This window comes from Symphalangus syndactylus, chromosome 5, assembly GCF_028878055.3.
Source record: "Symphalangus syndactylus isolate Jambi chromosome 5, NHGRI_mSymSyn1-v2.1_pri, whole genome shotgun sequence".
Classification (NCBI taxonomy): Eukaryota; Metazoa; Chordata; class Mammalia; order Primates; family Hylobatidae; genus Symphalangus; species Symphalangus syndactylus.
This window is the reverse complement of record NC_072427.2, coordinates 120,570,199-120,596,084: the sequence shown is the minus strand read 5'-3', so window position 1 is coordinate 120,596,084 and position 25,886 is coordinate 120,570,199. Positions and strand designations below refer to the sequence as shown.

Genomic DNA, 25,886 nt, shown 5'->3' with positions numbered 1-25,886 from the left:
TAGCAGGCTTCTTGCCGTGTGCTCACATTGCAGTAGGTGTGAAGTAGTTTTCCGGGGTCTCTTTTATAAGGACAATAATCTCATTCATGAGGGCTCCACCTTTGTGATCTAATATCTCCCAAAGGCGCCATCTCTGAATACCATCACACTGGGGGTTAGGATTTCAACATATGAATTTTGGGGGGACACAGCCTAGAACAGTAAGCCATTTTGGACTTTGAAGGCAACATATACTGTTTGTGCTATTTCAACCCAATTGACAGGCTGGTGGATTGAGGAGCAGAATAAGAGAAGACTCTGCAGAAGGTTCAGGCTGCAGTAAAGCTGCCCTACCACTTGGGTCTTGTGATCCAACAGATCCAGTGGGACTTTAATTGTCCAACAGGGATGCTGTATGGAGCCTCTGGCAAGCACCAACAGGAGAGAGTACAGACCTCTGGAATTCTAAAGTAAATCTAGAACCGCTTCTGAAGATAACTACTCTCCTTTTGACAAGCAGGTTCTGCCTTGCTACCAGGCCTCGATAGAGACAGAATGCCTGACCATGAAGCTTGAGCTCCCATCATGAACTGGATGTCATCTGACCTACGTAGCCATAAAATTGGATGTATACAGCAGCCACCTATCATCAAATGGAAATGGCATATTAGAAACAGCCCAGGCAGGTTCAGAAGGTATAAGTAAATTGTATGAGCAGGCAGCTCAGACTCTTCCAACATCAACTCCTGTGGCTTTGCCTCCTCTCCTTCATTCTACACCTATGGCTTCTTGGGATGCTGCCTATGTCCAGTTGACTGAGGGAGAAAAACCTCCAGCCTGGATTATAGATGGGTCTATATGATGTGCTGGTACCACATGAAAGAGAACAGCTGCAGCATTCACTCACACTCACTCAGGGGTGACTGTGAAGGGCAGTGGTGAAGGCGAATCCTTCCAGTGGGCAGAAATTCAAGGCTGTCCACTATGTCTGGAGTGAGAGATGGCCAGAATACAGACCTACATTGATTCATGGACAGTTACTGATGGTTTAGCTGGATGGTCAGGGCCTTAAAAAGAACATGACTGGAAGACTGGTGACAAGAAAATCTTGGAAAGAGATATGTGGCTGAATCCCTCTGAATGGGCAGACTGAAGATATTTGCATCTCACGTGAATGGGCATCCACTGCAGAGAAAGGGCATCCACTGCAGAGAAGACCCTGAATCAGATGGACAGAATTACATGCTCTGTGGTTGTCAGCCAGCCTCTCTATGCAGCTGCTGTGGTGTCTGCTCAATGGGCCGATGAACGAAGAGCTCCTGGCAGCAGGGACAGAGGATATGTATGGGTCCAACAACATGGAATTCTCCCTCCAAAGGCTGAGCTGGCTGATGCCTCTGCTGAGTGCCTAATCTGCCAAAGCAAATCATTTGTTACAGGGAACTAAATACATTTTGTTAGAATATAAATTTCTGTACATCAAATTCCCATTTGAACTGGTTTTGACATCTTACTGGTTCCCTTATTAATCAGTGAGATAAAAGCTTGGATACATGTTCATGTTTTATTTGCAAGACAGTCATGATTTTACCTTTTTGTACATTAAACTTTAGCAAGAACACTGTTTTTTCTTAGATTTGTAGTAGCTTTAGGGTAAGTGATAAATCCTCTGGAACTGCCATTGGTAACTCAACAGTGATGAAAAGAACTGAACAACAAATGAATAAATTAACCTCAACATAGAATTTCCAGTCCACACAATATGAGGCAGTTTGTAATAAGACTCGGTGAAAATCCTGTCTCTGCAACTTGGAAGCTGCGCAGCTATGGGCAAGTTATTCAACTCTCCTAACCTCAGTCTATCTCCCCATCTAAAAATGGAGATAATGAAATGTCTGCATCACGAGGCTGTCACAAGGATTACATGAATCGGTATACGCAAAGTGCTTAGCACAGTACCTGGCACATAGTAAAATGTTGTCATTCCAGAGAAACTTTTATTTGTAAATGGTACATCCTCTGGCAAGGGTGACTATGCTCACTTGCCCCATTCTCAGCCAAAACCAAAATGTGACAATATTGGTCTTACCTATGTGGTTTCTGTTTTATTGAGAATAGCTAGTGACTGCTTATTATTTTTTCCATGTTTTAAGTAACAGCTTTATTGAGATGTAATTCATATACCATAAAATTCACCCTCTTACAATCCAGTGGTTTTTAGTCTATTCACAGAATTGTGCAATCACCACCACTATCTAATTCAGTCCCCCCCAGAGAAACTCAGTGCCCACTAACTTCACCCCAGCCCTAAGTGACCACTAATCTGCTTTTTGTCTTTATGAGTTTGCTTATTAGGACATTTCATATACATGGAATCCTACAACCTGTGGCTCTGTCTCTGGTTTCTTTTCCCTGGCACAATATTTTCAAGGTTCATCCATGTTGTAGCATGTGTCCACGCTTTCTTTCTTTGTATTCCATTGTGTGGATGCACCATATTTTGTTCATCGATTCATCCACTGTGTAACATTGGGGCTGTTTCAACTTTGGGCTATTATGAGTAATGCTGCTATGAACATTTGCATTCAAATTTCTGTGTGGACGTATGTTTTAATTTCCCTTGGGTATAAACTTAGGAGTGGGAGGCTGCCAATTATCGTGGAAAACACACAGGTTGGAAACAGTGACCTCTGCTTCATGGTTCCTGGTTTCTGACAAAGTTAATCTTTCACCATTGGTGTGCTGGTTAGATAACCTTGGGTTCAAACACAGACATTTCCTGTTGTCACAGTCTTTACATAAATGCTCATACCATACTTACGATTAGTTGTTTATGTGGGTTAAATTAACCATGGAATCACTCCTGATCCCATCTCCTTACTAGAGGGTCTGCATCTTTTTTTCTGGTTCTGTTTTTAAAAATAATTATTTTTAATTAACACATAATTGTACATATTTATGGGGTACAGTGTGTTATTTTGATACATGTATACAATATGTAATGATCAGGGTAATTAGCACATTAATCCCTTAAATGTCTATCATTTGTGTTGGGAATGTGAAAGTTGTTAGAATTCAAATAGAGTCACTAGTGTTTTAAAAATCAAACCATGACAAATATAGCTGGGGAGGCCATGAAGAGAGGATTCTCATGCTTGTATACCTAATACCAAAAATGATCACAAAAGATTCTGCAAAAATTACAACCTTGCACATAGGCTGCTGCAACCTCACACAAAAATTAGTTCTGCAAGGACATCTGCCTAGCAACTGCCTGTCCAACCTTGGACTGGTGTGACCTTTGTTATTGATATTTGTAGCCAAGGATAATCATTTCAAAACCATTATGTAGTCCTCTTCATTTTTTCCTTTAAAAACCTTTTTCTTTTTTTTTTTTTTTTCTTTTTTTTTGAGTCAGAGTCTTGCTCTGTCGCCCAGGCTGGAGTGCAGTGGTGCCATCTCAGCTCACTGCAAGCTCCACCTCCCGGGTTCATGCCATTCTCCTACCCCAGCCTCCCGAGTAGCTGGGACTACAGGTGCCTGCCACCATGCCCAGCTAATTTTTTTTTTTAATACATTTTTAGTAGAGACAGGGTTTCACCGTGTTAGCCAGGATGGTCTCGATCTCCTGACGTCGTGATCCGCCCGCCTGGGCCTCCCAAAGTGCTGGGATTACAGGCGTGAGCCACTGCGCCCGGCCACCTTTGTTTTTCTTTACCTCCTGGAATATGCACACAGTTTACTACAGCACACATATTCCTGCTGCAATGCCCTACTTTTGATTAAATATCTTTTTCTTTTAGAGAGCCTGTCTTTGTTATTTAGGTTGACAGGAACATTCAAAATTCTCTCTTCTAGCTACTTGAAAACACACAGTAAATTATTTTTAGCGATAGTCACCCTACAGTGCCGCCAAACACTAGACTCCTATCTTGCTGCAAATTTGATTCCATTAACCAACTCCTCCCCACCCCCTGCTGCATCCTTTTTCTAATGACACGAACATATTCAGTCATTTCATTTCTTTCACTGGGGTTGGCCCTGCGGCAGCCCACGGGAGGCCAGAGTCCCCTGTGGAGACTGACCAACCCTGAAGGCCAGCCTGGCTCCAGCCAAGTCTTGTCTAGAAGCAGGAGTCTGTGGCATGTCCAGAAGAGTGACCCAATTCTCTCCGGTCACGGATGAGAGGGCAAGTGGTTTAGCATCGCAATCCTCACAAAGGATCCGGAGAGACAAGATTCACTCGCGGCCTCCCCAGTGGGCCTCCGGCTCAGATTTCCTGGCCCACCTCAGGCCGGCCCAGTCCAGATCTCAGGGCAGGGCCCTAAAGGCGCAGGGCATGAACCTGCCATGCGTGGGACGATTCTTCTCAGCAGGCAAGTTTGGGAAATGAAGATCTACAAATCCCCATTCGGTCAGCTCTCCCAGGCTTGGGAGTGGCCTGGGCCTCAGCCCCAATCTTCTACCTCACCCACTGTGCTTTCCCCAGGCTTCCAGGCGTCCTCTTTTGAAAGGATTTTCAGGTCACAGGCCTCAGCTGGTCCCTAGCCCTTCTGACTGCCTCTCTGGGACTTCCTCCACCAACCCGAGCTGCCCCAAAGCCTCCTCCGAAGGCTTTCCCTAGGGTGGCTCTCCTCAATCATCCTGTCACCTCTTTCTTTGCCAAGCTCTTCCAAGGCCCTTAATGGCTTCTAGGAGGTCTCACACAGAGGGGCTGGAAAAGGGCTCATTAGCCCAGATCAGCTGTTCTCAAAGCATGATCCAGAGCCCCTGAGGGTCCCTGAGACCCTTTCAGGGGGTCCTCAAGGTCAAAACTATTTTCATAATAATATTGACACTTTTTGCGTGTGTGTGTGGGTGACTTTTTTATTTTCATTCTCTGAGGAGTTTTCCAGAGACTACTGGCATGGGTGAAAGATCACCTTGATGGCTAATGGAACATGTGCATCTGTATTCTTGTGTTTTATAACTTTTTCTCAGTCTTAATTTCTAATACGATAAATATGGATAGATACAATCCACAATGAACAAGTTATTTGGGGTCCTCAATAACTTTTAAGGGTGTAGGCTGGGCACAGTGGCTCAGACCTGTAATCCCAGCACTTTGGGAGGTCAAGGCGGGAGGATCACCTGAGTTCGGGAGTTCGAGACCAGCCTGACCAACATGGAGAAACCCGGTCTCTACTAAAAATACAAAATTAGCCGGGCATGGTGGCGCATGCCTTGTAATCCCAGCTATTCGGGAGGCTGAGGCAGGAGAATCGCTTGAACCCGGGAGGCGGAGGTTGAAGTAAGCCCGAGATCGCACCACTGCACTCCAGCCTGGGCAACAAGAGCAAAACTCCGTCTCAAAAAAAAAAAAAAAAGAAGTGTAGACAGATCCTAAGACCAAAAAGTTTGAGAACCACTAGCCCAGACAAAGCTCTAATTGATGAGAATTACTAATTTGCTATATGAGTGGGGGCTGCCTATGGATGGGGAGGAGATGGGGAGAAAAGAAAGAGCTGGGGGAAGGGGAATGGGGAGGGAGGAGGAGGGAGGGAGAAAGAGCAGAAGGGGAAGGAAGGAGACCAGGAGAGAGGTGGAACAGGGAGAGAGAGGAAGAGGAGATGAGGAAGGGAGGAAGATTGAGAAGGGTTAGAAAAAGGAGTCAAGATGAATGAGAAGCAGATGGGGAGGGGGCAGAGGAGAGGAAAGAGGAGATGGGAAGGAGAGAGGAGGTGATGGGAGGGAGGGAGGAGGTGATGGGAGTGAGGGAGGAGGAGATGGGAGGGAGGGAGGAGGACATGGGAGGGAAGAGGAGGACATGGGAGGGAGGGAGGGAGAAGATGGGAGGGAGGGAGGAGGTGATGAGAGGGAGGGAGGAGGGGGTGATGGGAGGAAGGCAGGAGGAGATGGGAGGGAGGAGGAGATGGGAGGGAGGAGGAGATGGGAAGGAGGAGGAGATGTGAGGGAGGAGGAGATGGGAGGGAGGGAGGAGGAGGAGATGGGAGGGAGTAGGAGATGGGAGGGAGGAGGAGATGGGAGGGAGGGAGGAGGAGATGGGAGGGAGGGAGGAGGAGGAGATGGGAGGGAGTAGGAGATGGGAGGGAGGGAGGAAGAGGAGATGGGAGGGAGGAGGAGATGGGAGGGAGGGAGGAGGAGATGGGAGGGAGGGAGGAGGAGATGGGAGGGAGGGAGGGGGAGATGGGAGAGAGGGAGGAGAGAGGAAGGAGGAGGGGAAGAGAAGAGAAAGAGGGAAGATAGGTGGAGGGAGAAGGGAGGGGGGCAAATAGGAAGGGGACTGAGGAGGACACAGGGAGAAGCTGGGAACTAACCCTTAGAGCAGAAGATGTGCTAAAGGCTGAGGTAGGCACTTTACATATTTTAGTCCCATCCCATGTTACAGATGGGGAAACTGAGGCTGAGAAAAACTCAGATATTATCAGATATTCTGTGAACGTGACAGAGGTGGGTGTGAACCAAGGTCAGCCCTCCTTTGTCACCATGGCATCCCTGTAACTCACAGAGGAGTCCCAGTATCGGTGGTGCCACCTTTCAGCCAGCTGGCCTGGCAACTACGAGAGCCTGGGACACAAAGGCCCTTACAACCTTGTGCTATTTTAAACCACTTATAATCTAGAGAGGGGTGGGAAGGAGGTAGAAGGGCAGGAAGAGGGCAGTGACAATGGGATGCCCACCTCTGGCTTGCCTGGGAGAACAGGGACGGCTGCCAGGGCCCCACCGATGAGAGGCTGACCGCGCATTCTAAAGCACTGGACTTGGCTTCATGTCACAGATACTTCCTATAAATACCCACCACCCACATCTTTCTGCCTGAATTTCGTTTTTTCTGGCCCAGGAGGGGGCTGCCCAAGGCTCTACACCTCTGGGGGCCCATCTGTTTGGCCCCTTCACCACAATTGGTTTGGTAGGTTTATCCCCAAGTCCTCTGGAAAAAAGAAAAGCTGATTATAAAATGCACTCAGCATTATTTTCAATCTGCAAAATACAATCTATTCCATGGAGCTTACCCCTGAGTCTCCACATGCTGTCACATAGTCCAAATCAAGTATCTCATCAGCAAATCCTGACAGCGCCCACTGCGAGAGCGCATGCTCACAGCGGAGGGGGCTTCCTGCCCATGCAGGGAGCGGAAGCATTCTCTGGAATACTTTCCCTGGGCCCTTAAAGTGGCTTTTTGGATTGGAAAGTCACAGTCTACTTTGCACATATCCTGAAGATGCTCTCCACCCCTCCAAACATAGAACCTGGAATGTGCTTCCCCTGGGCCACCTTTCCTTCCTTTCTCGTGCCTTCCTTCACTTCTGGGAGCCGGAAGGCACAGTGCAAAGACAAAAAAAAAAAAAAAAAAATGGCTGTGGGAGAGAGGGGTGGGGATGCCACCACAAGGAGGCCAGCTGCACCAGGGGCCACTCTGGGACATTCTGGAGCAGAGCTCAGGAATCCCATGGTGTCCCTGACCCCCTCAGCAGCTGGCAGGAGCTGGCCAGACACTGGGCCCATTTTCTGAGCCCCTGCCCAGACTGGAATCTACTGGGACTAAAAAGCACTCTCTCTGGGCTCACTGGAGGCAGGCAGAGGCCCTTCATTTTTCTTTCTTTACCCTAGACCCCGGTGTACAATAAAACCACCAGTAACTGCTCTGCAAATGATCAAATATAATTATGATGTTTATCTGAAGTGAGATGATGGAAAAGCTGGCCTGGCTGATTTTGGACTGAGTGGCCCATCACGATACCTGAACAAGCAGTTGTGAGGGTGGGCCTGGCACACCCCTGGATGTTTACAGGAGCATCTGGTCCAGGCCTGTCCTATGGCTGTGCCCAGCTCCAGCTCTGGAAGACTCTCTCTGAGGAGCAGGGCCTGGAGCTGGGCCTGCAAAGCCAGAGCTACCACTAGAAGAAGGGCTGGGCTGGAGCAGGACCAGGAGAGGAGACCTGTCCAGGGGACAGGGTGCACGCAGCCTTCAGGTGCAGCCAGAACCTGCCGGCAGACCCCAGGCCACCCACGAGGCAGGCCTCACCAGGAATGACATCTGGTGTCTGAGGTGACCTTTTATTCCCCTAGGTGCATGCCATCTTTTTAAATGAGAAGTTTTCTAAAGCAAAGAATAAGCAACTACATCTTACAAAAAAAACAAAAAAAGGAAAAGAAGGGATCCCTATAACAAAAAGCACTTCCTTCTTCCAGAAGGAATTCTGAGTCTCAAATAAAGAGAAGATCTTTTAATATTGTTTTTCTTTCTCTGTAAGAGCAGACGTTACTATTCATGACTATCAATCAATCTGCATATGTAATTATAATTGCAATGCAATACATATGAATATAATCTACATGGACAAGATTCACTTTAACCTAAGTGTTTCCACTAATTCTACTAATAGGTTTTTAAATAAGTTTACTATCTTGTGTTCCCACACAGAAGAGTTTTGTTTGCTCTCAGAAGCATTTGTTTACAAACCGCATTGGCTTTCCCTTCAATTCAGAGAAAACGCCCTGTCCAAGTGACACAGTGACATCATCATCATCCATGAATCAAACCACCTGTCCTTTTTAGGCATTTCTCTGCGTCATTTACAGCAGTTCACCATAGACAAAAATGTTTTATCTGAAAAAAGACAATAGAGCAGGAAGCTGAAAAAGATACTTTTACAATAAAAACACATTCTAAAAAAAGTGATTTTTGTCTAATTACATTTGGAATTGGAATTTGCTTCTATCACAGACCAGTTACCAGTCCTCAGTCCATAAAACCAGCACTTCCAGAGGAAGGTTCCAGGCATCACAGTGCACATCAAGAAATATCAGACTTTAAAGTGCTCTGAAAATGAAACGATTCAAAGAAATAATGTGGAATATATTAACTGCTGAATTCTACTGGTGACAGAATGAGTTGAGGCTACTATAATTTAGAATAACCTTAAAAACAGATACGTTTTAAAAAGTGTTCCAAAAGAAAAATACTGTACTTGAAGGTATTCTTGCAGTGCTGAAGGCTCACACTAGTGTATTTCCAGAGGTGACAGTTTTAATAGTCATATTGGAGACGCTTAGTGATCTGTGAGCTATGCATTGCTCCCCTAAGCTAAACTGCAATAAACTCTAAGCTCCTCTAGAAGTAATATCTATTTACATGTGAAGATTTCAAATTCTCAGGTAGACATGAGTGCATTGTCAGAAGATGATTAGGCCCAGACCTGTGAAGACACAAACAGATAGTTTTTAGACCTTTGTAGTTAACAACTTACAAAACTTGAGCTTAAAGAGATAAAATTAGTCTATTCACACACATGCATGGGCATACATGTATGTGTGTGTGTGTACACACACACACATAAACATACACACTCCATCCAAAATAGGGTGCTCATGTGCCTTAGAAGGATAACACTGTACTCCTAGCAATGCAAAGGTGCTTCTTTGGACCGGATCCTCTCCTCCCTTAGTTAACTGTCTGTGGGACATCTGCAGCCTCCTTACTAGGGCCTGGCTACTCTTCCAGATTGACAACCAAAACCATTTGAAACCATATAGCTCACCATATACATTAACATGACTACTCACTTAGGACACTCTTACCCAGGAAGATGAACTCACAGATAACTTTTTTATTTGTTTCAGGAATTTTGCAAAAATCCTTTTCTCTATCCTAACACTAGACTATTCAACTTACCCTCTTTAGAAAACACACCCATGTCTCAGGACAATATAGAGCATCAAATGACTATTTAGTTGTAAAGGGTTTGTTCGAAACCATCCCCCACCCCTGTGTCCAGCAATCCTAAAACTATTATGCCACAAAGTTGTCCAATCCTAATTAAGTGCCCCCCAACAAAGACCTGCCTTAAACCAGACCAAAAAAACCTCATGCATGCCTTTGTCATCCTCTTCTGAGATGCCACTACACCTCTACAAATTCTTGATGTTCCACAACGAAGTAAGCAATAAATTTAGCTTTGCTCTATGAATGGGCTATTTTTTTTTTTTTTTTGAGACAGTCTTGCTCTCTTGCCCAGGATCGAGTGCAGTGGGATGATCTTGGCTCACTGCAACCTCCGCCTCCCGGGTTCAAGCGATTCTCCAGCCTCAGCCTCCCAAGTAGCTGGGACTACAGGTGCATGCCACCACACCTGGCTGATTTTTGTATTTTTAGTAGAGACAGGGTTTCACCATGTTGCCCAGGCTGGTCTGGAACTCCTGACCTCAAGTGATCCGCCTGATTTGGCCTCCCAAAGTGCTACAATTACAGGCATGAGCCACCATGCCCAGCTTAAACAGGCTATTTCGGTAGTATTTTGGGTGAGCCAACACTCAACAAGGTCATGGAGCTCTCTTTGAGAATTTAATGAAAGCCATGAGGACAAAATGCATACACCCCAAATTTGGCATATAATTTCAGGGTCTTCATTTCCAAGATTAAGCTATAGAAAAACTAAAAAAAAAAAAAAAAAAAAAAAAGGAAGAAAAAAGTAATAATTTCAGGGGCTTCACAGCCTCCTGGATCTGTGACCCTTGTCATCACAAGGTCAATAATCGTAATAAGAACCCTATACTATAGGAGGAAAGACTGGTTATCTGTGGTTTGCCAAAGGCTAGAATCACAAGAATCAGACTTTTAGGGTCAAAAGGAACTTTCTGGATGATCAAGCCTAACTATTCCCTCACCTACAGGCTGATACGCAGTTGTCGAATCTGTGCGAGAATACCTGCACTGATGCAGCACTCACTACCTCTCCAGGCAACTCATTCCCTCTGTGGCTGTGGGCAGAGTGGAAATGAGAGCTCGGCGAGGCTGACCAGGCCCACCTGAGCTTCCTCTGCTAGCCTTCCCTCTGCTTCAGAAGGCCCGTCACCCCTCCTCTCTCCTCTCACACACAGGAAAACAGAAAACCATCTCTCTTACTCTCAGGGTATGATCCCATGATCCAGAGCAGAAAGCAGTCCCATCGGGGGAAACTCGTAGAGTGCTAACGCGGTTTTCATGTCCAAACAGGATGGAGACCCGGGACCCTTTGAGAACATCCCAGACGTTGATAGTGTAATCATTGTATCCAGCAAACAGCAGGCGACCTTGAAGCAGGGTGAGATGATAGCTGTTAAGCCAGTTCCTTGCTTCCTGTTTCTCATTACATGACTGTTATTCATTCAGTAAGCAGTGATTCAGGCCCACTGAGTCCTAGGCACTGTGCTTTGCCTCAAGGATTCAAAGGGGAGAAAGCACAGTCCCTGTCCCGGGTGGAGGGTGTGGGGCTGAGAGGAACAGATCACTGTAGCATCCCATGGTAACAGCCATAATGCAAGTGCTTTACATGCGTAAAGTGCTATGGGACCAGAGAGGAAGGGGGATCAAGGAGGGCACTGCAGACACAAGTAAATTATTTTTAGTCATTTGCTAGTTAACAACTTGTAAAACTTGTTTAAACAGAGAAAGTTAAAGTGACATTTGAGTTGGCTCTTGAGGGTTGAATAGGAGTCTGTCATGTAGAGAAGGCAGGGAAAAGATGCTCCAGGCAGCAGCAGGAACTTCATGTGCAGTTAGTCTAGGGATGTGTCTGGGGAGATGGAGTGGTCCGGGTAGCCAGCCTGTTAGCTCTGCTTTAACTTCCTATTTTTCTTTCTTTCTTTGACGTGATCCTTCTGGAGCTATGCTTTTTCACTAGCAGCTTCCCACAAAGGAGCCATGAGCTTCAGGGCATTGAGAAGGGACTCATTTTTTTTTTCCCTTTGAGTCAGAGTCTCGCTCTGTTGCCCAGGGTGGAGTGCAGTGGCACGATCTCAGCTCACTTGCAAGCTCCATTTCCCAGGTTCAAGCGATTCTCCTGCTCAGCCTCCCGAGTAGCTGGGATTACAGGCATGTGCCACCATGCCCAACCAATTTTTGTATTTTTAGTAGAGACAAGGTTTCACCATGTTGGCCAGGCTGGTTTTGAACTAATGACCTCAAGTGATTGCCTGCCTCGGCCTTCCAAAGTGCTGGGATTACAGGCGTGAGCCACAGTGTCCGGCCGAGAAGGGACTCTTGCTTCACCTCCACCTTACAGAAAAGTTCCTTTTGGGGCATGAAGAGAAGCAAAGGCTGGGGAGAAAATGCCTGAGGGCATTGTGGAAGTGAATTTCTGACACTTCATTGCCTTGAAGGACAGCATTAGGTGGGTATACAGCCTTCATTTCCCCCTGGAGTGAAGTTGCCTGGGGCAGGGCAAAGTGGGAGGTCAGAAGCTCAGAGGAGGAAAAGTGGTGCAAATATGGATGATTTCGCATACTGGTCCACAGGAAGCTCAGTTGATGAAAAGGAGTGATCATGGAGTGCTAGTTTCATTCTGGTCCTGTCTTACAGTCCTGGGAAAAGTTTCTGAAATAAAATCTTACCACTGAGGGAGAAGTCCACGCTGGATGCTCCAAATATGATACTTTCTTTGGAATAGATGGCAACTTCCCTGTCTGCCCGCAGGTCATAGAGGCGACACTAGGGAGCAAATAAATAAAGAAGCACTTACTTCTGGCTTCAGTTTGGTGACGTGATGACCACAGAGCTACAGGCAGGTGCTAGTGACTTGTGTAGTTTAAAAGATGAAGGAAAAACTTAGTTTTCCCTACTGTTATTTCATCCTTTAGTCCCGACTCCTGTTAATTTCTATGAGTCAGTAAAGAGTCCTGATTCCTATTAATCTCTATGAGTCAGTAAAGAAACGGCAAATACAGCAAATTTCTTCAGGTATAAAAACAAAATGAGACCCCACTTTTTTTTCTGATAAAGGACACATGTTCACTGTAGAAAATTTGGAAATATTCAGAAATGTATACAGAAGGAAATGAAGGTCACCCTAAATCCTAGAGGTATTTACTAATTCTGAGCTGTTTCCTTCAGTCTTACTTGTATTTTTTGTGTATATCTGAATGGGTTGGATGTTTGATTATTGCTTTTATTAACATTAGGTTATACGTACTTTCTCATATCATTAAAAGAGAACTTCAAAAAATGTTATGTACATGGTTATTGAATATGTCAGAATCTATTTAGCCAAACCCTGTTGTTTTGGTTGTATTTAATTTTTCTCTTTTATAAATAATATTATGATGACTATTCTTATATAAAAATCTTTACATGTATTTCTGGTTTCCTTAGACTAGGTTAAGAAATAGAATCCTTAGAAGAGTTATCAGGAAATAGCATGACCAGATCAGAAGTAGAGATGTTTTATTTTATATTTTATTTTGAAACGGAATTTTGCTCTTGTCACCCAGGCTGGAGTGCAATGGCGCGATCTCGGCTCACTGCAACCTCTGCCTCCCCAGGGTTCAAACGATTCTCCTGCCTCAGCCTCCTGAGTAGCTGGGATTACAGGTGCCCACCACTACGCCCAGCTAATTTTTGTATTTTTAGTAGAGATGGGGTTTCACCACATTGGCCAGGCTGGTCTTGAACTCCTGACCTCAGGTGATCCACCCACCTTGGCCTCCCACAGTGCTGGGATTACAGGCATGAGCCACCAAGCCCAGCCAAGTAGAGATGTTTTCAAGCTCTTGATTCATATGGCAAATCTGCCCTCTAGGAGGAGGGTGGTGCCAACTATCCTGACCCCAGGGTTGATCCAGGCTCCCCACCAACCCAACCTCTGGGCATTTCTTTGCTAATCCAAGTGGCAAAATGGGCATCCGATCACTTAAAACTTAAAACATGCATTTCTTTGATTATGGGTGACTTTGAAAATATTTTCAGGTGTTTACCTGCCGTTGTGGATTCACTGCTTTGTAAATGACCTGCATTTTACCCTCTTCTTTAATTGGAGTGTTCATTTTATTGCTTATGTAACTCCATTCATATCTACAGGATTTCAACTTGGTCTGTACTGTATGTGGCAAGAATTTTTCCATATATATTTGTTACAATTATATTTTGTTATAATTTTGTTACAATATATTTCCATATATATTTTTCCATATATATTTCCATATATATTTTGTTATATATCTTTGCTATACAGAAGTTTTAAATTTTCATTATTTCAAAACTCTCAATCTATTCTTTTGTAATTTCTTTAGCAGAAAATTAGAATGAAAACCATTATTTCATAAGATATTGATATTTTGAGGGCAACAAGAAAGTATTTTTTTCTCTTGAAAATAATTTGGCAATCAGTATCAAAAGCCTTAAAACTGGGTCTATTTATGGCTCAGCAAGTTATGTCTGAGAATGCTAAGGAAATGATGAGAGGTACAAAAACACTTATAGTAGTGTTTCTAACAGAAAAAAAAAACTTTGAGAAAAGCCAAATGTCCAAAAATTGAAGACGAATGTCATGTTCATAACATGGAATACTACTCAATCATTAAGAAAATATAATGGAGAGAAATATTTATCAGCCTGGGAAAATGTTCACATTCTGTTAAGTGAAAATGCCAAATTATAAAGCATTTTGTTTGTTAAAAAGAAAAAAAGACAGAAAGGAATTAATTCAACTATGATTTTTCTTGGGTAAGGAGATCAAGGTAATTTAATATTCCCCTAAATTTTCTTCATTGAACACTTGTTACTTCTGTAACCAGAAAAATAGTTATTTTCTTAAAATAAGTTAGCAGATCCCTCTATTGAATAGGAAAAGCTCTCAAAAACTTAGAAACATACCGTAGCATCATCTGACCCTGAAGCAAAGGCATCTCCACTGGGGTAGTACCTGCAGAGAGAAAGTACTTTATCTAGGGTGGTGATTCCCGACCCTGGGTGCCCATCAGAACCATGCTAGGCCCTTGGAATCAGAATCTCTACTTCTAGGGACTCAAGGAATATTTGCAGCAGAAGACAGAAGAGGAAGCTCCTATGTCAGGCCCACTGATTTCTAGTTTTCTTCCCTGTTAGTGGGGGACAGTGACACTGGCCTTGCAGAGTGAAATAATATGTGTTGATACCAGGCACAGAACACAGAGCAGACCCCCTGTAAATATAGTTTCCCTTAATCACATATCTAATTCCTAAGACTTGGCCCAGAGCTCAGGGATAAGAAAGTGGTTATGAGCACAGACACTGAATCAGACGCACAAAGCCACATTGGATGTCTGCACTGACCATTTACTACCTGCGATACTTTTGGCAAATGACTTCCTCTTGCCCAGCCTCAGTTTCCTCATCTGAAAAGTGAGAGTAATAATGCATATTTTCTGCTGTGAAGATTACATAAGACAGTCCCTGCAAAGAATCTGGCATGGTGCCAATTAAAACGCATTCAATAAATGATGATTATTACTGCTACAGTCATTGTCTTCTCAATGATTAGTGAGAAATACGGGCCCTAAATTATAAGCCAGAGGCAGAATGAGAGCAAATGTCTTTAAACCCCTCCGCTCTGCCTCACCCAGCTGTGTTCCCCACACCTTCCATTGTTTCTCCTTTTTTTTTTTTTTTTTTTTTTGAGACTGCGTCTCATTCTGTTGCCCAGGCTGGAGTGCAATGGCGTGAACTCGGCTCACTACAACCTCCACCTCCCAGGTTCAAGCGATTCTCATGCCTCAGCCTCCCAAGTAGCTGGGATTACAGGCACCTGCCACCCTGCGTGCCTTTTTTGTATTTTTAGTAGAGACGGGGGCTACTCTACTAGTTTTTGTATTTTTAGTAGAGACGGGGTTTCACCATGTTGGTCAGGCTGGTTTTTGTATTTTTAGTAGAGACGGGGTTTCACCATGTTGGTCAGGCTGGTCTCGAACTCCTGACCTCAAGTGATCCACCTTCCTAGGCCTCCCAAAGTGCTGGGATTACAGGTGTGAACCACCGCACCTGCGCTGTTTCTCCTTTCTCATACCACTGACCTACCCTATAGTTCCACAAAAGCCGCAGGAGGAGGAGTCCTTTTAAAACATTATTTATTCCTCCTACCAGTGGAAGGTGAGAGTCAAAACATTTGGCAAAGGAGAGGGAGGCTTGACTTTGTGTGACTAACTTACACTGGCCTGAAAGACAGGATGGAGAACAGAAAAGCTGGATGAGAGATGTTAACCATTTTCAGCTCTGCCCCAGTCAGTCCACCACAGTGTGGGCACGTTATGTTTTTGAAAGCATTATGAATTCACGGAGTATCGGACGCATCCATATTCCAACGTCAAAATGATTTCTAGATCAAATACCATTTGGGGCCACACGGGCTATGATTTCCTTCTGCTGGTGGGAAGTTCAGGGACCAAGTGTATTATCTTCCAGGTAATACATAGATTATCTGGAAGAGACCTTTTGTGCCCCCAGTGTCCCCTCTCTCTGTCTCCTATAGCTGTGGTTAAATAAAAGCAGGATTTTTTGAATGGCACTAAACCCAGAGGGTGCTACTGGAATTCAGTGGCTGGGCCATAGGGATGGTAAATGTCTTACATGGAACATTCCCTTACAATGAAGAAATGTCCTTCCCAAAATGCTAATAGTGAACACCACTGAGAAACACTAGTTCGTTTTGTTTTGTTTTTCCTGGGCACATGGCAGAATGAAAACTATATTTCTAGTCTTCCTATAGCCCGATGTGGCCATGTGATCATGTTCTGGCTAATGTGATGCAGGCAGAAGTGATAAGTGCAACTCTCTTCCACCAACCAGCTGGAAAGAAGGCATGGTGGTAGGCCAGTGGGGGCAGGAGACTGAGCACCATCCTAGGAAATGGGTTGCGAAGACAGCATGAGCTATCATAGCAGCTCAGATTTTAAGGTGAGAACAAACTTCCATCTGGTTTAAGTCACTGCTATTTGGGCTTCTCTCATACAAGCCCATGTCCTAACTAATTCAGTGTATAACCAAGGGCATGCTAAGAGAACAATGACAATGCTCAGTATAACCTGAGCCTTGGGTGGACATGGTAGCCAGTGTTCGCCCTGGAAGAAAATCAAAAGGTACCCTGAACACGGCCCACTGAATCAGTCCCTGTAGCATCCGTCAAATGAGTCTCAGCGTCAGTTTACACCATTCCGTAAAATAACTTAATTCAAACTGCATTCACTGTATATAGAAAAATGGCCATTTAAATTTTTAAGTTACAGTGTTCCCTATCAATCAAGAATTGGGTTTATGTCTCCATTTATCAACATCTTCTTTTATTTCTGCCATTAAGAATTCATAAATATTTTTAAAAGTTTGGTTACCACCATAACGTTTTCTCTCTCTCTCTCTGACTTCCTCAGTGCAGGAGATCGATGAGTAAATTGGCCATGCAGTGTGGTCCCCCTCACACAGGAGGGCACCTAACTCAGCCCTGGAAACCAGGGGGGCTTTCTGGACAGAAGGAAGCCTAAGTTGAAAACTGATGGTCAAAGGAGGTTAGAGGCAGAGGGTTCACGGGAGATGAAACAGCTCAGGTGACAGAGTGTGTATTTTATTTTATTATTATTATTTTTGAGAAGGAGTCTCGCTCTACTGCCCAGGCTGGAGTGCAGCGGCATGATCTCAGCTCACTGCAACCTCTGCCTGCTGGGTTCAAGCGATTCTCATGCCTTAGCCTCCCAAGTAGCTGGTATTACAGCCATGTGCCACCACATTTGGCTAATTTTTGTATTTTTAGTAGAGACGGGGTTTCACCATGTTGGCCAGGCTAGTATCGAACTCCTGACGTCAAGTGATCTGCCCACCTTGGCCTCCCAAAGTGCTGGGATTACAGGCGTGAGCCACAGCGCCCAGCTGAGTATGTGCATTTTAAAGCTGTACCTTGGCCCTCCATAGCCATGGATTCCACATTCACGGATAAAATCAACTGCAGATTAAAAATATTCTAAAAAAGAAAAAGGAACGTTGCATCTGTACTGAACCTTTTTTCTTGTCATTATTCTCCAAACAATACAGTCTAATAACTATTTATATTGCATTTATACTTATTAGATATTATAAGTAATTGAGAGATGATTTAAAGTACACGGGAGGATGTGCATAGGCTATACGCAAATACTATACCATTTTAATTTTATTATTCATTTATTTTTATAACTTCAGCATACCCTGAGAAAATACTACATCGTTTTATGTAGGATTCTGGTATCTGAGGGAGGTCCTGGAACCAATCTCCCACAGATACCAAGGAATGACTGTACTTTATTAATACATAGGGGCTTATTTTTGTGGCTTTATCTTCCATCTTGCATTTTACTAACTTCAATTACTATCTGTAGTAATTTTCAGATTGATTTCTTTTGATTTTCTAGGTAATCACTGCATATTTACAATAAGTGAGAGTCTTTTTTTCTTTTTTCCTTATCCCACATTTGAGGGCAAGGACTTCTAAAGTAGGTAAGTATTCTTTTTTGTTCTTGTTTTTAAGAGAAATAATTCTCATGTTTTCCCACTAAGTATAATGAAGATTCTTGGGAGTTCTAAGTATAATGAAAATACTTTATAAACTGTCTCAACAGTACCATCTTCCATATGTGGCAAGTCCTGACCTCTCTCTTGGGATCTAATTCATGGATCCTGCCACTTACTTGACATCTTGAATGTTTAATAGGCATCTCAAACCTAACTAGCCCCAAACAGAGCTCCTAAATCCACGTGCAAAGCCCACCTCCTCCCCCTATCCCTCCAATTTTCCCTGTCTTAGTAAATGGACTGCTGCTTGCTGCCCTTGATAAAAGATGTGGGTTCCCTAAGCTCAGGGTTCTTCTATAGTGCATCCCTTGCATCTGCCGGTGTCATTTGGCCCTTTTCATGTCTCCCTGTGGAACTGGGGCTCAAGTACCAGCACAAACAGGCTGATAGCCTGGCTATGGCCATTGCTGTCAGTAATAAACTGTCCTTCATCTCTGATCCAGGAGTCTCGTGTCTTCTAACAGCATCCATGAGCTATGGGCTTCTCAGACATTTCATAATTCTTGACATTTCTCTGTCTCCACCATGTCTTCCTTAGTTCCAATCACCATCGTTTCTTTCTTGAACTCACACAACCACCTCTAACTGGTTGTCATATTTCCATTCTCGTTCCCTACAATGTATTCTCCATACAGCCAGTGACCTTTTTTGTTTGTTTGGGTTTTTTTTTTTTTTTTTGAGACACGGTCTTGCTCTGTTGCCTGGGCTGGAGTGCAATGGCACCATCTCAGCTCACTGTAGCCTCAATCTCCTGGGTTCAATCGATCCTCCCACCTCAGCCTCCTCTGCACGTCACCATGCCTGGCTAATTTTTTGTATTTTTTGTATTTTTTGGTAGAGACAGGGTTGCGCCATGTTGCCTAGCCTGGTCTCGAACTCCTGGGCTCAAGCAATCTGCCCGCCTCAGCTTCCCAACAGAGGGATCTTTTAAAGGCAAAACATGATCAGGTTAGCCACCCCTACCCCTCCCAACTCAAAACTCTCCAGTGACCACCTGGCCTTTTGTTAGGTCCCTTAACCTCTCATCTCTGTGCTCTTCCCCCAGCTCTTTGCGTGCCTGGCTCTTTCATCAACCTGGCCTCAATGTAAATGTCACCTTCTCAGTGAGGCTGTCTTTGACCTCTAAGAAATGACCCATCCCATCTCCCTGTTTTACTTTTATCATAGTAGTTATCAGTATCTGACATTGTATATTTGTGTTTGGTCTAGTTTGTCTCCTGTAAGAGAATAAAGACCTTGTCCATCATGTTCACTAGTATATTCCCAGTTCCTAGAATAATATCTAGCATATAAATACTTAATAAATATTTATTGAATGAATGGATGAAAAATGCTGATTCAATCTAGGGAGGATATTAATTGCTCCTAATGCAATTACATTATAATTCTCCATGAGTTCTGAGCACTGTTCAGTTCTACCACAATCAGCCTTTCTTCCTGGGGAGGCCTCTCTCAGCCAAGTAAACTGAGTCTGGAAGCAGTTCCTGGGCTAAGGATTACCCAAGCCAGACAATGCCGGCAGAACAGAGAGGTGGCATGAACATTCTACTCACTGACCGGACACTGTTGATGTCAGATTCATGTGTTTCAAAGGCCTGCACGCACTGGCCGGAGCGCATGTCCCACACCATGGCTTTCTTGTCACATCCCTACAAATGCAAAATTACCCAGAGTTACGGCCACTTCAAGGAATGTCTATAGACAAGGCACGAGTCCCAGTTATATAACACAGACCATTTATTTCCCATTAGCAAATGGTTGACAACACAATTTTCTGAGACTAGCTTTACCTGAGGGCACTTTCCTCAGCCAGAAAGCCCTTACAAGCCTAGAACTAGGTCTTGGGATGGGAAGCAGGAGGGAAGGCACTCAGCTCCCTCTTTTAGCTTGTTTTCTTCTTTTGCACATTTCTGAGTGGAGGCAAACCCTTTTTACTCTCCCCCGGATATCTCCCTTCCCTTCGTTTTTCCTTCTTTTATCTCTTCTCTTTATACTTGCCTCCCTAAGCCCAGAGGGCAAGGCAGGCAGGCAGTGGTGCGTGGTGGGACCTCTCTAGTTGTGACATTAATAAATGGGTTGGCAGTGCCCCAAATGGAGCAGCCGAGAGTCCTAGCTTTGTTTTGGTGTATGGGGCAGCCCTCGGCAAAGCTGGAGAGCCAGGTGCCCCAGGCCATCTGCACCCTTAGCAGCATGCTGGGCTGGGAATCTGCAAACCAGGGGCCCATAAGGGTGCTGCCATCGACGCGCAGGGTGGCTTAGGCAAGTCACCTCCCTGGGCGTCTGCCTCAACACCTGTAAAGTCAGTGCTCTCTTCAGGTTGCTAACATGACCCAGAGGGTCACAGACATGAGGGTTTTCCCATTATCCTATCAAGGCTCTGGGAGCAGTTTGATAAGTTCCTGCAGAGCGGTCATGTTATCAAGCTCAAGTAGTAGAATGTGGACTCTCAATAGTCAAATAGCTTATATGATCAAACAGCTAAAAAGTAACAGCTTAAAACTGGTGTCTAAGTTGTTGGTTTCAACTTGGAGCAGAGGGAGGTGTGTAATGAAGCGCCATCACACATCTGAGGAAGGCCCCCTGTGGGAGTTCAGCACCCCGAGTGTCTTTACTGAAAATGTGGGCAAAGAAACCAGAAAGGCCTTCACATCTTTAGAGGACACTCAATTGGATGCAGTTTAGTGCTCTGAAAAGAGACAATATGATCTACAGTAATAGCAGTAATTTTTTAAAAACACAGTAGAGTTGAGGAGATAAATACAGTGATACCAAGGCACAGGGGTGAAACATCTACATATGGCCAAATACCCAGGAAGAAAATCAGGGTCCCTGCTAACTACAGCTCATACAGCCCTGGCCTGGCTCCCAGGATCGATGTGTGGGCAGCCTGGAGCAAAGGTCCCTTATGTGTCCCAGCTGCAGAAGTCACCTGACAGTGTGTGCGTCACTGTCCTGCCTCACCACTGCCTCCTGACGGAGGTGAGACAGGACCCATGGTAAGGTCAGCTGGCCCAGCTCTCTGTCCTTATTCTCAGGCTGGCCACAGAGAGACTTGACCCTCCCATTTGCATACACACTGCAAACTCTTCCATCTACTGCTTGTACCATCCTGGGGAGGGGAAGTGCAAATACCACTGTGCACTATGCCCAACTTATAGCGGATGCAACTTACAGTCAGGTAGCAAAGCCCTGACCCAGGCACCCTGACTCCTAGTCTAGTGCTTCTCTGAGTCTCTGTGGCCCTGTCTGCCAAATCCGAGCTTTCAAAGCCTCTGTTTCTTGCACCCTGCGATAGGAGGGAGGATGGTGGCTGGCAAGGGTGGGGTGGGAGAGTGCCCCACAGGCCTCAAAGCCCTGGTGGCATCACAGCATTGCCTCAGCTCGGTAGCCATCTGACTTGCCATGCCCTTGTGTGCATCTCTGATGCTCTCAGATGCTAACTCTCTGCTATTTACTTGAGGAATGACATTTTAAAATGTGGCAGATATGCACCTTGAGTTGCAGCACTCATACAGGAGAACATTCCAGATTACTCTATAGACTGCTAACATCAGTGGCAGAACAGGAGGAGGCCCTCACAGCTCAGCCCTGTAGCTGCCCACCAAGCCCCCGAGAGGGGCCTGGAGCCAGTGGGGTCACTGCAGGAGCTGGGGGTTTAGTGGGGAGTTGAGGACAATTCCTGCAGCCCCTTCTAGGGAAGTGCCTAGGCTAATCCCATGAATGGACAAGAACTGCCACCATAAGCCTCCTTAGTGGACACAGGAGTCCTAGGGAATTTCCACTGGGTCTTTACCCCAGACACGAAGGTGTTTCCAGTTTCTGAGGGGGCCAGGTCCAAGCAGAGGACGTCAGCCCCATGTCCGTGGAAGCTCTGCAGCAGCTGCCCGCTCTCCACGTCCCACAGGGCACACGTGCCATCGCCGCTCGCTGTCAAGATCTGCCCGCAGAAAAGGACAGGAAGTGGGTGGTTGTGGTTATTGCTCATGCTGGGGGCAGTCAATCAGAGGCTTAACGTTCCGCAGGGAAAAGCAGACTCTACACACACACACACACACACACACACACACACACGGACACACCTGTTGTATCTGGGTTCATGCACAGAAATCTCTCTCCTATATAAAGAAAGAAAGAGTGCATTTCCTGCACCCTCACAGTCCTTGAGTTGTGTTTATGTGCCTGCCTCCCAGCAGAGCTGAAATCCTGGTGGCCTCATGGTGATACCTACAGGGCTCTACACATGCTTGGCTCGTAGGAAATGTTCCGTGAGTCTCTGCTGAATGTTTGAAACCTTCGATGCCTCCCACTGCTGTGCAGGCCAGACACTTAAAGTGCTTCTTGGATATTCATGCACACACATCACTGGGCTGCTTGCTAATACAGAGTCTGGGGTGGGGCCTGAGCGTCTACACTTCTCACAGGCTCCCAGGGAATGCTGAGGCTGGTCAAGGGGCACAATGGGAGCAGCAGGGGTCTAGGCAGCATCTTGTTGGACATTCTCTGTTGCTGCTTTTCCCGAGCACAGTGCTGCCCAGAGGCTTCCCAGGACCACTGACGGGTGCCAGAGGATATTCATGCATACATAGGTTCAAGAAACATTTGCTGTGTGCTGACAGTGTCTGCCAGGCACTCTGCTAATGCATGAAGCTTTGCAGAAAGATTGTGTCTCAGTTTCTGTTCTCCCAGAGCTCAGTTTAATAGGATTGCCAGTAAGAATGAAACCAACATAATTCCCCATCCCTGTGTTAAACAATTCTGGGACCAGGCCAACTTTCCTGTTACTATGTTAAACCATACTGAGACCAAGTGAAAATAACTTAACTGCTTGCTGCAGAAAATACCTGCTCCTGGGAGAAAAGACTGTGAATCGATTAGACAACTTACCAAGATTAACAGTTTGCTCATCCAGACTCACTTCAAGACTGTTCCTTTGCTGGGCTCACCAATCCAAAGCTAAAATGGTCTTGCAAGACCCACCTTAAAATCACCAAGACTGGGCCGGGCGCGGTGGCTCACGCTTGTAATCCCAGCACTTTGGGAGGCCGAGGCGGGCGGATCACGAGGTCAGGAGATCGAGACCACGGTGAAACCCTGTCTCTACTAAAAATACAAAAAAATTAGCCGGGCGCCGTGGCGGGCGCCTGTAGTCCCAGCTACTCAGGAGGCTGAGGCAGGAGAATGGCGTGAACCCGGGAGGCGGAGCTTGCAGTGAGCCGAGATCGCGCCAGTGCACTCCAGCCTGGGTGACAGAGCGAGACTCCGTCTCAAAAAAGAAAAAAAAAAAAAAATCACCAAGACTGGACCCTGAAATCCTCTAAGTACCCTTCCCTAATTCCTGCATTTTCAGACCCTACTAAGATTCTGCCAAGTGGAGGTTCTCCCTTACTGTGGCAGGTCAGATAACCTTAGCTTTGCTTGGTTACAAGTATTTCTCATGTTTGCTTGGGGAGTTGACATCACCAGTGGACAAGGATCAATGACAACAGCATGAGAAGTGCTGGGATCTAGGTGTGCACACAGGAGGGTCCCAAACCCAGTGTGGTGATATCTGAGTTGGTCTTCAAGGAAGAGTGACAGCTGGCCAGGTGAAGGAAGGGAAGGGGAGAGACAAACCCCAGGGGGGCCTATGTCTGCACTAAATGAAAGGTGAGCCCATTCACAGGTGGGGACTCAGTCTGAAGCCAAGAGGGCACTCCGGAAGCTTCTGGGCAAGAGAATGAGAAGAGCAAATATATGTTTTAGGAAACTCTGGCAGAGGCCCAAAGAGCCTCTGGATAGCTTACAAGTACGAAGGTCAGCCATAGAGTAAAGGCACATGGGGGTGCCCGGGGAAAGACATGGGGGCGGGGCTGGAGTTTTACTTTTTGTCACTGCCAGTGTGTATGAGGCCTGGGCTCTGACTGAGCACACCTTCCTGGGGTTGGGAAAAAGGCAGTGAGGACTCAGGGTCGGGGCCCTCACAGGCCCAGCTGGCAGCATCACAGAGCCCTGGAGCCAGCTGGGTACTGACAGCAATGGAGGGGACCTGCAAGGGAGAAGCTCTCCCCGCCTTCTGGCTGCTCCACAGGGCCTGGGTGAGGTGATAAGACAGTGGAGGAAGTGGCTCTTGCAGCATAAGTGTCCGCAAGAGAGCCCTTTGCAGGTGATTACTGATGGCTGAGGAAAGAAAAGAGGAATCAGGCCTTATGTGCCGCTAGCACGCAATGCAACCACTGACCACACCACACCTTCAATTTCCAGCTGCTGATGGGATCTCACCTCCTCACCCTTTGCCCTCTTTCCCTTTTTCTTCCCCTCTCTATGTTAGGCCTTGCACATAAAGAATCTCATTTTTTTCCCAGCACTTTGGGAGGCCGAGGTGGGCGGATCACCCAAGGTCAGGAGTTCAAGACCAGCCTGGCCAACATGGTAAAACTCCATCTCTACTAAAAATACAAAAATTAGCCAGTTGTGGTGGCTCACGCCTGTTGCCCCAGCTACCTGGAAGGCTGAGGCACTAGAATCGCTTGAACCTGGGAGGCAGAGGTTGCAGTGAGCTGACATCATGCCACTGCACTCCAGCCTGGGCAACAGAGTGAGACTCGGTCTCAAAAAAAAAAAATCTCATTTTTTTTTTTTCTTTTTCTGCAGGGAAGGAACAAATTACAAGGAGGGGAATCTGCTCCCGCCCTGGTGTTGCACCCACTGGCTGTCCACAGGACTCCCTCCAGCCTTGACTTCCCTCAGGAGGTCTGCTTACATCCAACAAGATGACTTAAGCTGGCAAAGTAGCTTATGGACACACAACACCTGAACCGAGGCTGAATTTGGGTACTAATACTTTGTTAGATGCTCGAATTCCCTCAATATCTCCTGGCGCACACCCACTAGTGGTTGTTCCAACTCACTGCTTTCCTAACACTTGCAGTAACTTACAGTTTATTTTGAGACACCAGGTCCGAACAATTTTCTTTAAGCAACTACCCCAGTCTTGCTCTTTAATTTAGGAAATTTTCATACCATACTGTTTGATCAAATAAATGAATAGTTTTTAAAAGTTAAAAGTAGATTTCTAATACTTTCCAATTTTATGTTTGTGATCTTCATTATAAGCAAAAATAAATTTTAAAGACCATTTATTCATATAAATGCATTAAACAGAACCCCTAACTCATTGTCACTCATTCGTTCTGGAATGCAGAGAATTTGTAGGTTTAATACCATAGTCTCATAGCAGCTGCTTGAGTTTCTCTTTTATCATCCTAGATCCCAGGGATTGAAGAAAGCTGGAGGTTCATGAGTTCAGTAGTACCCAAACTAGGCTGTGCATCAGAATCACCCATGAAGCTTTGTGTTAATAATAATAAAATAGGCTGAGTGAGGTGGCTCACGCCTATAATCCCAGCACTTTGGGAGGCCAAGGCGAGTGGATCGCTTGAGCTCTGGAGTTCAAGACCACCTGGGCAACACAGCGAGACCCCATCTCTACAAAAAATACGAAAATTAGCCAGTCATGGTGGCATGTGCTTGCAGACCCACTACAGGCCTACCAGCTACTTGGGAGGCTAAGGCAGGAGAATCACTTGAGCCTGGGTGGTGGAGG

The 25,886-nt window shown here is 45.6% G+C and overlaps 1 protein-coding gene across 1 annotated transcript in view; it reads right to left on the bottom strand.

The window, feature by feature from the left end:
* Nucleotides 1-1,524: 1,524 nt before the first annotated feature.
* GNB5 (G protein subunit beta 5) overlaps nt 1,525-25,886 on the bottom strand; it is a 65,799-nt gene continuing 41,437 nt past the window's right edge. Inside the window, exons 6-11 of the mRNA XM_055279158.2 lie at nt 22,098-22,241; nt 19,862-19,953; nt 14,609-14,657; nt 12,352-12,448; nt 10,886-11,052; nt 1,525-9,179 (exon numbers count right to left, since the gene is read on the bottom strand). Of these exons, the coding sequence (XP_055135133.1) occupies nt 9,168-9,179; nt 10,886-11,052; nt 12,352-12,448; nt 14,609-14,657; nt 19,862-19,953; nt 22,098-22,241 (561 nt within the window). The 3' untranslated portion in view covers nt 1,525-9,167. The remainder of the gene's footprint in view (nt 9,180-10,885; nt 11,053-12,351; nt 12,449-14,608; nt 14,658-19,861; nt 19,954-22,097; nt 22,242-25,886) is intronic.